This window comes from Megascapheus bottae, chromosome 5 (genome assembly GCF_031878675.1).
Source record: "Megascapheus bottae isolate mThoBot1 chromosome 5, mThoBot2.hap1, whole genome shotgun sequence".
Lineage (NCBI taxonomy): Eukaryota > Metazoa > Chordata > Mammalia > Rodentia > Geomyidae > Megascapheus > Megascapheus bottae.
This window is the reverse complement of record NC_143513.1, coordinates 31,332,982-31,346,050: the sequence shown is the minus strand read 5'-3', so window position 1 is coordinate 31,346,050 and position 13,069 is coordinate 31,332,982. Positions and strand designations below refer to the sequence as shown.

At 38.6% G+C, this 13,069-nt stretch overlaps 1 protein-coding gene across 1 annotated transcript in view; it reads right to left on the bottom strand.

Moving 5' to 3' along the window:
- LOC150063186 (ATP-dependent translocase ABCB1-like) overlaps positions 1-8,831 on the bottom strand; it is a 52,907-nt gene extending 44,076 nt beyond the window's left edge. Inside the window, exons 1-6 of the mRNA XM_090332858.1 lie at positions 8,755-8,831; positions 6,977-7,022; positions 4,366-4,528; positions 3,780-3,831; positions 1,368-1,559; positions 620-791 (exon numbers count right to left, since the gene is read on the bottom strand). Coding sequence (XP_090188984.1) covers positions 620-791; positions 1,368-1,559; positions 3,780-3,831; positions 4,366-4,528; positions 6,977-7,022; positions 8,755-8,813 — 684 coding nt within the window. The 5' untranslated portion in view covers positions 8,814-8,831. The remainder of the gene's footprint in view (positions 1-619; positions 792-1,367; positions 1,560-3,779; positions 3,832-4,365; positions 4,529-6,976; positions 7,023-8,754) is intronic.
- Between the last annotated feature and the right edge of the window lie 4,238 nt (positions 8,832-13,069).

Genomic DNA, 13,069 nt, shown 5'->3' with positions numbered 1-13,069 from the left:
TAAACAGAGATGTTTATACCTATGACAAAGCTATAAAATCAATTTATGAAGTGAAAATAAAGCTGTAACCAAAAACATTAAAATGCAAAAATATTTAGTGAATGGTACATGGGTTTTTCACTGAATTTAAATCTCCACCTGTTGAATGAACGTAGCAATGCTCACCACATTGTCCACAGATCTTTAGAGTTCACATGTCCTTTTGTTATGAGAGTGGAAGAAGATGAGATTTATTAGCTCCTTCCTCCTTTTTTATTCTTTCCCAAATAATCACATATCCAGGATGTTCTGGTATCCTGGTTAGTACTTAGAACGGATCAATTTATCTTGCTCATTTTTTTTGCCAGTCCTGAGCTCAAGCTCAGGACTTGAGCACTGTCCTTGGACTTTCTCCAGGCTAGTACTCTACCACTTGAGCCTCAGCACCACTTCTGGCTTTTTGCTATGTATGTGGTACCGAGGAATCGAACCCGGGTCTTCGTGCATGCTAGGCAAGCACTCTACCACTAGGCCAAACTCCCAGCCTATGTTGCTGATTTTTTAAAGAAGATTTAGAACAAATATGCAACTCAAAATGTCCTGGGGAAGAATTTAAAATCTATTCACAGGCATTACCTACCTTTGTCCAGATACCAGCTGACAATCCAAGAACAGGGCTGATAGCCAGAATCACCAGAGTTAGCTTCCACCCATGTGTAAATCCTACTATAACACCACTGCAAAATGTTGTCATTAACTGAAAGAACATTCCAATTTTCTCTCCAATTCCATCATTAATTTTAGATACATCACTAAAAAAAATATAGATAATGTTAGATTGCTGTCAAAGTACAAACACAGAACTTTTCTTCTGAATCCAGCTTTGCTTTCATTTACTGGGAGCTCACGGACATTTTTGTCTATCCCACGTCTATGTGTGTACACTTTTTTTATTTGGCTTGGTGTGACTATTTAGTAGGAAGTTTTGTCACCAACAACAGGAATCAGTGAACTTAGGGCCCAAGGACATGGACATGATGTACTTAAGAAATAGGCAAGGTCAGCATTTCAAGTTGCTAGGAAATTTCACCAGAAAGGATCATATTGTTGCTTGTTCTGCACATCTCTGTACAGGCACTCCCAATCTTTCTTCTGGCAAGTACAACTCCTCATTCAGTGCTAGTATCACAACTTCTCATTCCCTTCAAGAGTAGGAGTACATGTGGTGGTGGAGGGAATATGAGACGTGGTTGTTTCTCATAATGAATTTAAGCTTGCAATTACTTCTTTGTGCAACGCCAACATGTCTGAATAGTTCTGATGACAACTATTTCATTTCATGAAAAATGAGAAGCAGATTGAAGCTAAACATTCAACTAGGTACTTACTCTGTGAGCCGGGTGTTAAGCTCTCCCACATCATGCACATCAAACCAGCCTATCTCCTGCTTCATTATGGCATGAAAAAACTCTTTCCTAATTTTATTAATTTGTCTTCCAGCTGCCAGACACCAAAATGACACCTGGATGTATGCAGCAACAAGCACACCAGCACCGATTCCTGTGTAGTAATAGGCATACCTGAAAAAAGAACAAGGCACACTCAGCTCCAGTCACAATCAATGTCAATGCCCTCAAGAAAAAATCACCCAGTATTTCTTTTTCAGCCATGTGGGTATCGGGCCATCCTTAGTGCATGAAAAGGGTTGCAACAAATAGACAGTCAGCATCCAACTAGGTCTGCATCAAGTTCAAGGAATGGCTAATGATGGCTTGTTTCAGTTGCTGTGTAATCTCAAGCAAGCTGCTTCAGTGGTCCACATTTCTGACTCGCAAAATAGACATAAGATCAGTAATGCTATAATGTGAAAAATGCGTCTAGGGCAGTGGCTGGCACATAGTAAGTACCTGAAAAAGCCAGCATATGTGCTAGACCTGGGGGAGGCATAGGGGCACCAGGTGAGGCCTGCCATCTGGTCCTTATCTGCTTTTATTACATCAGCATTGACTAATGAGCCCTAGGGGGTGATCTTTGCACATTGAAAATGGAAGAGGTAATGGATTTATCAGAAGTGGAACCCAAAGATGGCTTTTTGGCTCACCACTAATGTAGGACAGCTTGTATGTTAAGTGACAACTGAAAATTTAAAGTATTTAGCTACATCTGTGCAAGTGCCCAACATAAGATACCCTAAAATGTGTGGGAAAATCACATAGCCTTCCTAATTAAACTCTTTAACAATAAAAACTATAAACAATCTGAAAGCACATTGTTGATATTCTGAAATAAAGCAAACAATCCTTTAGCTTCACTAAGAAATGTTTTACATGGACACAGAATATCAATTTCCCGATTTTAAAATTTATTTATATCTTGTCTTCTAATAATATATTTAGCACGTATGGCCTATGAAATATCTATATTAGTAGTAGATAGTCTCTGGTATTATCACTCATAATTCAGTGAACATTCCATATGGAGTCTTACTTTAAAAATCACCCCTTAGGGGTCTGGAGTTTGGCCTAGTGGTAGAGTGCTTGCCTAGCATGCATGAAGACCCAGTTTTGATTCCTCAGTACCACATACATAGAAAAAGCTGTAAGTGGTGCTGTGGCTCAAGTGGTAGAGTGCTAGCCTTAAGGAAAGCCCAAGGACAGTGTTCAGGCCCTAAATTCAAGCTCCAGAACTGGTTTAAAAAATCATTCCTTAGACTGGGAGCATGGTCTAGTGGTAGAGTGCTTGCCTAGTATGCATGAAGCCTTGGGTTTGATTCCTTGGTAGCACATACACAGAAAAAGACAGAAGTGGTGTTGTGGCTCAAGTGGTAGAGCGCTAGCCTTGACAATCAGCACTCTATTTTAATGTGACATTTTAAAAAATGAAGGCACTTGTTTTTAAATTAAATACAGTAGATGTTCACAGAATGAATTAGTTATTTGAGTCTCACCTTTTGAAATATAATCAAGCATCCTAACTTCCTCCAAAAAAGATTTTGTAATTGCCTATAGTATACTATAGAACTATCATCATCTGATTCACTAACACATATCTTTGAACATTCGTTATAAGCTATTCTGGGGAGTAACATTAATGATATATAAATCAAAAACATAAAAATTCCTGAAATAAGTTATGGTCACAGTGGTTATACTAGCTCTGTGGTGTCTTATATGATAGGTAGAATTCAGTTTGTTTTTTTTTTAATTCAAGTTGCCTAATGTTATTGTAATTATGACTAAAAACATCAGGATGCTAATTACAAAGACATTTACATTGATGATTCATATTTTGACTAAATTAAAAAAAACTACTTGAACTCCTCTACTTTCTCTGTATATATCATTCATGTATAAGTCTAATTTAGAGTTAACCCTAACTTTGGTGCATTTTATGCAACAAATACTACATATATCTAGGTATATATACGTGTGTGTGTCTGTTTGTGTGTGTGTATGTGTGTGTGTGTGTGCTGGGTCTTGAACTCCAGGCCTGGACACTATTCCAGAGACTTTTTGCTCAAGGCTAGCACTCTACCAATTGAACCACAGCTCCATTTCTGGCTTTTTGGTCGTTAATTGGAAGTAAGAGTCTGATGGACTTTCCTGTCTTAACTGGCTTCAAACCACAACCCTCAAATCTCAGCTTACTGACAGCCAAGACTATAAGCATGAGCCGCCAGTACCTGGACAAACTTAAAATATTCATTGCATCCTCCTTGACATCTAATAATGTTTTGAAATATGTAACTGGATTGATACAGAAAAGGTTCATAAACAACATTAAGGAAAATGTCTAATTACATAGTCATGTCTTCCTCCAGTTTATTGAAGATCTGACTTCTGTTGATTTCACCTAGATCATGACAAAACAAGAATATACCATTTATATCTCTTTTGTTCCCATTAAAAATAAACATATACACTTGATCAAATACATTTTAGTTAATAAATTACACCAATAGGTCAAATTGACTTAAGTATAAAATATTTCCTGCTGTATACAAACACACATAGCTAAATTCAATAATGTATCTTTGCAAGAAGAAATTCATATTCATGAATATCAGTACTTGAGTATGTACTTCCTCCATCTTTCCCTCATAACTGGTTCTACTTTATTAACCAAGATGTTAATTTTGACCTTCTCTTGGATATTTCTGACTGCAAAGAGCCCTCTCTGTATGCCAGCATTTCCATTGTCCATTCAAATATTGGTAAATGTTATCATTTCAAGCTTCCTATAAGCATGAGCCAGAATTCTAAACCTTCACCCCCTCACAACATTAAATAAATAGGATATATTTAGCATGGACCATACAAATGTCACTTCAAGGGGGTGATTTTTTTGCAATTTTCCAAGATAATCAGTACCACTAATAAGACTTACTATAATTAGTAATGTTTGGTGGTAAACTACTTCCTGCATTTGCAAAACTATCTGTCATTTCTCCAAACACCAATATCATGAGCGGGATTGCAGCTCCATGCAGCACAGCAGCCAGAGTACCCAGCACCATGTACAGCCTGTCGAGCCAATCTGCATAGCGAAACTACCAGAAGAAAGAACAACACAGACATGATGAGCAGTTTTGTGGATGATTTGCTCTGCCTTCCAATATTCCTACTGTTAAAACTCTACATTCAGTTGCTTCCACCTTTGCTAAGCTACAACAGCTATATAATTAGAAATGGGTATTTCAGCAGCTTCTGACTTAATTCTTCCTATTGGGCTCAGTCTTTTTATGAGAAAGCTGATGAAAAGCTGAAGTCTTTATTGGGACTACAGGAGAAGCATAATACTTGTGGTTTCATTTCTAAGAATAGAGGTCAGTTTTATCTCAGAAAAATCTGAATATCATATTGTATATCTTATTTGGTTATTTGAAGTTAGATAGGGAAGGGGGAAAACAAGATGAGGGGTAGGGGTGGGGGAGGGAAATGGGGACCAAGACATGAGAAAGGGTATCAATGTATGCACCTTCTATCTGGTGAATATAATGTAACCCTTCTATTAATTACCATAAAATATATGGAAAATATGAATATCAAAGATCTCTCAGGATACCACTAAGGGAATATTGTGTGTGTGTGTGTGTGTGTGTGTGTGTGTGTGTGTGTGTGTGTGTGTGTGTTGGTATCTGGACTTGAACTCAGGGCCTTGTAGTCTAGCTGGGCTTTCTTTTTCTACCACTTGAGACACACATCCAATCTGATATTTTGCTGGTTAATTGAATATTGAATCAATCAGACTGTTCTGTCCTCATTGGCTTCGAACTACAATCTTGCCAGGTCTTAGCTTCCTGGGTAAATAAGCTTAAAGACATGAGCCACCAGTAGAAACATTCTATCACTTTAAAAAGTGTGTAATGGAATTAACATAACTATAAAATGATTTTTTACACATGATTAGGCTTTAATAATGAGGAGGAGAGGAAAATAATGAGAATGCATATTCCTCAAGGAATCATTTCCTAAGAGATAGAACATGCTTTAGTGAATGCCTAGAACAAATACAAAATACATATAATTTCTTAATTACAGTAATCACAGAAAGTAAAGATAGACTTCCTGAGATACAAAGGTAAAGGAAGACACAGTAAGAAGAACAAGCTCAGGGCTTACCTGAGAGGCAGTGAATAGTTTTACAAAGTACCTGATTTAGGACTGAAAAAAAAAAGCAAATTAAAAACAAACAAACATGAAAATAAGGCAAAGCCTGCTGTGGGAGTTGGTGGTAAAGACTAAGGTAGGTGATAGTCTTTGCACATGTAGCTATAAGTAACAGACTTGTAATCTGGAGGAAAGCTGGTAAAAAGTCTTACTTGTAGCAAAGGATTGTAAACCAAAGCAAAGATCAAGGATCTGGCAACACAAAAGACACAGCTGCCAAAAGCAAGATCTTAGAACTTCTATGCATTTCACACATAGACAATCCTGCGGTTAGGAGTGAGGACCTCACAGTACTACAGTTATAGTATGGGGAAATAAGTACCGAATCAACAAGTAGAAATGAAAAGCACAATAGCTATTGCCACTCCATAAAGTGGAAGAAATAGCTAAGCTAGCTTTAGGAAATGATTAGCAAAAGAGAGACTCATGAGGTCAAGGGTGGGGGCAGACCAAAGATGGAGGAAAGGGGGGCAAATGCACAAATATGTGAATATGAAACTAGATAAATCAACAGAATGGTGGGGCTAGGAGCCATGGCAAGAATGATGAAATGGGTGACACGGATCAAAGACTATTGCATTCACAAGCTCATATATTGAGCTGAAACTCCTTTGCACAGAATTAAAAGAATAAAAATACACAAAAAGAAGGGCAAGATTATGTAGGGTCATCTTATAACTATAGGTAAGAATTTAGCTCTTAATTTAAATTTCCTTATAAATAGAAAGGAGAAGCACTGTAACATTTGAAGGAAAGAAAAGAGCTGATACTACCTACTATAAAGCTGCTATGTCCTCTGAGACCTCTGAAAAAGGACTGCACTTGGTTTCGCCTAGAAATGTTTCCATGTGACTTTTGTCATGGTGGACCTTGTTCTGTATCCTTTCTTTATGTCTTTGCAGAACAACTGTACCATAAGCAATGAAGTTTACCCAAACAATATTGATTGACAACTGGAAACTTTCCCCAATCTGAAGTGAGAGACCAATGACATGAGTTCTGGTAAAGCCATCTTGAAAATCCATGATACATATGGATCTTAGTTTTAGATGGAATATCCTAATAATATGCATTTCTAATAACATCAGCATTTTGCTATGAAACTTGGTGATTCTGACCTTGTGTTTATAGGTTTTATACACAAATTAGGTCCACATGGTAAGTTATGATAGCCTTCCTCTGAAAATAAACTTAATCTAGCCATTTCATTCTATCGTTCCATTGCCATATTCTCAAAAGAAAATAATATACCAGAAGAAATGTTTATATCCCAGGAGAAGAGAGGTCAAATTTCTCAGTTTTGAGTTGTGAATAGATTCAAAACTCACCATTGCAAATGTACTGACTGTTGGTTTTCTCTCCTTCTCTTTTTTACTGAAATATACAGCAAAAAAGTAAACAAAAATTTTAAATTGCATAAAATTCAAAATTACCAAAGTTATTTATAAAACTCATATGTAATGATAGCTAGGAAAAGAAATATGCATATGCTATTCATGAAAAAAGTAGGTTGGTAGTGTGGTATCATTTATAAAGTCTCAATATAAATGTTTACACAAGTTTTATAAATCAATTTATCTCATGATGGGGAGTAGGATGTCTCTTAATAATTTTTTCATGTGCACCATGTAGTTTCTGTTTTTCAGTGATACATACATACACACATATAAACACATGCATGCATCTTGAAATTTGGAAAATATATACTAAAAAGGAGTGCTTTATACTTTCATTCTTTAGAAAATAAATCATACTTTCCAAAATTCAGCTCCTTGATCTTCATCTGAGTAATTCTAGCAGTATTCTATCTTTATACTACAAGATATTATTATAATACATTTTCTTTAGTAAAGACACAGCAGTGATGATCAGATATTGGAAAAAATAGCCTACAAAACAAAGTAATTAGATCACACTATGAGCAAATCTAATTCTGATAGAAAAGATGTCTGCTGCCCTAAATGGACCATTATGGAAATGAATGTAAACTAGAAAAGCTGGATGCAAAAGAGGGTGTTCTATAATATGTTCATAATTTATCCTTAATCGTAAAAATATCAATCTTTATTTTGAGCAGTGATTCAAATAAATCTAACTCAGGACGCTGTTTTCCACTGTATGAAACTGCTACCTAGGATGGGGAAGCAAGCCAACCACAACAAACCAGTCTTTTGGTGGTGTATGTGTGTGTGTGTGTGTGTGTGTGTGTGTGTGTGTGTGTGTATGTGTGTGTAGGAAGAAAAAACTATTTTCCAAAAGAATAGTATTCCTTTTGTACAGATTTTTATACGTAAAAAGAAAATTGAATTTATCTTTGTCTTCCATCTTTACGCTAATGAGGTCAGAAAAGGTGACAAGATATCTAAAGAAAAATCCTAATTAACCTTTATTTGGCTTTTGAGTGATGGTGGAGGAGCATGAATGCAAATCTTTGAGGTTTGGTTTCACTCCATTCTCAATAAAGACTCCATTCCATGAATGGATTTAGCTCTGAGTATTTTATCTGGAACTATAGTTCAGGTAGTCTAGTGCCTGCCCAGTAAGCCCAAGGCCCTGCATTCAAACTCTAGTACTTCTAATCCCTATCACCTATAGCTGTACCTATATCTATTTGTCTTTCTATATCTGTTTATACTACCATTTCTTTTTATACAGTGTCATTGCCAGTTAAAACAAAAGAGAAAAATAAAATCAAAATGCAGTTCTGGCCCCTGGTCCATCCATTTCACGAGCATGCAATGCTTGGGTGGCTGTTTCTCACAACTATGTACTAGTACATAGAGTAGAGGCCTATCAACACAGTGCTCTAGCATGTGGATGATCCGGTATTTTTTATAAAGCAGAAGGTAATGTAACAGAAAAGGATGAGCACAATGGCCTGCCCGGGCCAGGAAAGTGCAGAAGAGCCTCATCAAAACAGGAGGGTGCAGATCCACAGTCAATGAATGAACTGCTCTAGGCAGAGGGACTGCTTCCAATGTCTGGCTTACATTTCTGAGGATGAAAGTAACAACCCCCACCCCACTCTTATGTCACAACTGGAGCTAGAAAAACCTTGCCCAAAGCCCCAGGCCATGTAGGCTGCGAAAGTGAAACAAGTGGCTACCTTTTTTTGTTAGGCTTCAGTAAATTTTTCCCAGCTCCATCGCTGTGTTCAGAATCCATGGTTGACCTGAGGAGAAAGCACAAACCATGAGCGAAATCCCTGGCTCCCAGGGCAGCAGCCATCCACCAGGGAGAGGATTCCACATGCCTGCCGCCCCTGTCCAGGGCCGGGAGTGAGGCCGGGAGCTGCGCGTCTGGGATGCGCTCTGCCCTGGGTGGTCACCCCTAGGGAAGCAGAAGCTTTCTTCTCTGGGCGTGCATCTGCTTGTTAGGAGATGGAGGGCGATGAGGGCAAGTGGAGGCCCTTGCCTGCTGCACTTCAACTTGGCCTGGCTGGGGTTCCCCTCACCGCGGGGGAAGTTTCCTCCCTCCCATCAGAGGCAACTTCCTGACTCCCCACCACCTGGCTAGCACAGGAAATCTAGGTGGTGGAGGCTGTTCCAAGAGCAACCGGTGTAGATTCCATGCCTCGGGCAACTTAGTCCCCAAGAATTGTCCAAAAGGAATCCTTCGCATCCCCAGAAACCCTTCTTCACGGCATTCACACTCTGGAAAGTGGAGAGCCTGATCTTTATTGGAAAGGGCCCCATTCTGGTCCCTGACTCCCATGTCCTACCTGCGCCTTTCTTTGGACAGTTCAGCAAGATGAGGTCTTTGGAACCGACAGGAGGCTCAGTGGAAAACACCTGCGGATAAAAGCAGAGGACAATGTTTGTGTTGCAGAGCAGGAATGCACCTCAGTTTCCTGCAGACAGGAGAGAAGAGGAGCCCGCCATGCCATTGACACCCAGGGGAAGTCCTGCCCAGCTGCTCAGCCAGTTCATTTGGCGTGCTCCTGGCCTTAGTTGGCGGAGTTGATGGAGAAGTTGCCAAGCAGGCTGAATAACCAGAAAGGATGTCCTCTTCTGTTGCCCAACTGCAAAAGGCAGGTAGAGAAAGGTGCACCATGAGGCAAGGCACGTAGTCTCACTTACGGAGATGTGTCTTCTGTCCAGATTTCTAAACAGTGTCCCTGTACAGATGCACAATCATCACCCGGCCATGGCAAACTGTAAATGCAGTTTGTTCACATTTTGGGTTGTCATTCATTTTTCTTTCTGCAGCACCTCAAAATGGAGATCTTTCTGCAAGTCTTTTCAGAATGTTTGTCAGGGATTTTGTTGTTGTTGTTTTTGGTTTTGGGTTTTTTGCCAGTCCTAGGGCATGAGCTCAGGGCTTGGGCTAGTGCTCTACCACTTGAGCCACAGCAACACTTTCAGCTATTTCTGTGTATGTGGTATGGAGAAATCAAACCTAGGGCTTTGTGCCATGCTACATGAGCACTTTACCTCTAGGCCACCCTCCCAGCCCTCTGTTTACCTTATCGTGGGAAATGCAAAGAAACAAAAGGGTCATTTTTGAGTGGATAGATATGAGGGCTTGAGGTTAAAATTGTTATTTTAAAGTGTGCAATTGCTGAAACTGTTTAAAGTTGATGTCAAATCAATGGCTGTTCTTCCAGGATATTTAACACTCTTATGTTTCAAATTAGGTTATGAGGCACAATATTTTAGCATAGACTTTAGTCGAAGTTTCTTTTTGTATTCACAGCTAGCACATAGCATTTTTCCCATTCATCATTTTTTTCTGACTAACCATAAGTAAATGCAATTTTCAAAATGCAGATTCAAAGAGCACAATTAATACAGAAGAGCTCCAATGGTTTCCCTCATTTGTCATAATCAGTAGAAACCTTGGGCTCTACTAGCAGAGATTTGCAATAGAGCAAAATCTTGATACATAAGGCCATATAATGTGAAGCCAATTGAAAGGACCTCCAGGATATTGAAACAAAAGCCATATAATGAATGATTGTTGTCCTTAATGTACTATGTTGTCTCTCATCTCCTTTGCTGTCCCTTGGTTATCTCATATTGGTATAGTATCTCACTTTGTTATCTGATATATTGAATTTATTTGTATTTGGATATTTGAAATTTGATAGGGAAGGGGGGGAAACCAAGACGGGGGGGGTGTGGGGGGAGGGTAATGGGTACCAAGACATGTGAAAGGGTATCAATGTATGTGAATTAATGCACCTTCTATCTGGCAAATATCATGTAACCCTTTTACTAATTACAATAAAAAAATTAAAAAAAATACAGAAGAGCTCTTCTATCCCTCCCTTCCTCTCTCTCTCCTTCCTTCCTTCCTTCCTTCCTTCCTTCCTTCCTTCTTCCCTTCCTTCCTCCCTCCCTCCCTTCTTTTTATTTTGAAAAAGAAGGAAGACTTTTATTAGACTAATATAATTTTACTCAGTTTATTAAACTAATATTATGGTAGTAGTTGGAAGTAAAGATCTCACAGATTTTTCTGCTTAGGCTAGCTTTGAACTGTAATCTTCAAATCTTAGCCTCTTGAGTATCTACAAGCCATGGTGCTTGGCCCAGTCCTTTGCAGGATTACCTCACATCCACACCACAGTGTTTGTTTTATACATGTTGGTCTTCTTTTAAACACATATGTATTACTTTATATTTCTATTATCCAGGCATTACTTGGCTGGATAAAGGGAAATCAGTGATCTCTTTGAGTAGAAAAACTGCACCCTGAAGGATGGAAGGACAAAAGGGGAGAATGATGGAGGAGGTGACATTGACCAAGATATGTTGTAGTCATACATGACTCCTGGAATTGAAACCTTTTTGTACGACTACTTAATAATCATAAATCTTTTTTCAATTACTGCCCTTTACCTACATGTGTAGACAGTGACATGGATGTGAATATCCATACCTTCCAAAATTTATATGTTGAAATCCTTCTCCAGAAATGATGGTGTTTGGAGTTGCTGCTTTTGGAAGATAATTGAGTCGTGTGAGTGGGACTCTTTTCCTCAAGGAAGGACACAGCTGGAAAATACCACCTTTGAACAGACACTGAAGCTCTGTTGATCTTCACCCAACAAGTATAAAAGACAAGTTTCAGTTGTCTAACAGCTCCTTATTTGTGCTGTTTTATTATAGGACCACAGGTAGAAAGAGACAAAAAACTTATGTTGTTACCTAATAACTTCACATGAGTTTCCAAAAAAATGACAGTCTAAACATTGTACATAGGGACATACACAAAGTGACTAAGGCCTTACTTTGGGAAGTGAATCATGCTTTAAAGTAAATCCTGAAAATTTACTACCAGACAACTGATTTCTTCTTCATGAAACTGAAAATTCTCTTTTTTAAAAAAAATGATGCTCTGAAACCTGGTACCAGTGACTCACATCTGTAATCCTAGTTATTCAGAAGGCTGAGATCTGAGGATTGAGGTTTAAAACTAGCCGGGGCACAAAAGACTGTGAGACTCTTTTATATATATATACTTTTTATTGTAATTAATAAAAGGGTTACATGATATTTGCCAGATAGAAGGTGCATTAATTCACATATACTGATACACTTTCACAAGTCTTGGTCTCCATTACCCTCCCCTCCACCCCCCACCCCATCTTGGTTTTCCCCCTTTCCCTATCCAATTTCAAATAACCAAATACAAATAAATCCAATATATCAGATAACTAAGTGAGATACTGTAACAATATGAGATAACCAAGGGACAGCAAAAGAAATGAGAGATAACATAGTACATTAAAGACAACAATCACTCATTATATGGCTTCAATATCTTGGAGGTCTTTTCAATTAGCTTCATACTATATGGCCTTATATATCAAGGTTTTGCTCTATTGCAGATCTCTACTAGTAGAGCCCAAGCTTTCTACTGATTATGACAAATGAGGGAAACCATTGAGCCTAAGTTCCTTTGAGTCTGGCTTACTTCACTTAATATAATTTTTTCTAAGACTTTCCATTTCCTAACAAATGGGGCGATGTCATTCTTTCTGACAGCAGCATAGAATTCCATTGTGTACAAATACCACAACTTGTTGATCCACTCATCAACTGAGGGACATCTAGGTTGGTTCCATATTTTTGCTATGGTGAATAATGCTGCAATGAACATTGTTGTGGTAGTGGATTTAATATGCCCTAGTTTCTGGATGGTTGGGTAAATGCCAAGTAGTGGAATTGCTGGGTCATAGGGGAGCTCTATGTTTAGCCTTTTGAGGCACTGCCACACTGCTTTCCATAGTGGTTGAACGAGTTTGCACTCCCACCAACAGTGTAGTAGTGATCCCTCCTGGCCACATCCCCTCCAGCATCTGTTGTTATTCGTTTTCCTGATCCTGGCCATTCTAACTGGAGTGAGGTGGAATCTTAGAGTTGTTTTGATTTGCATTTCTTTTATGACCAGAGATGTTGAGCATTTCTTCATGTGTC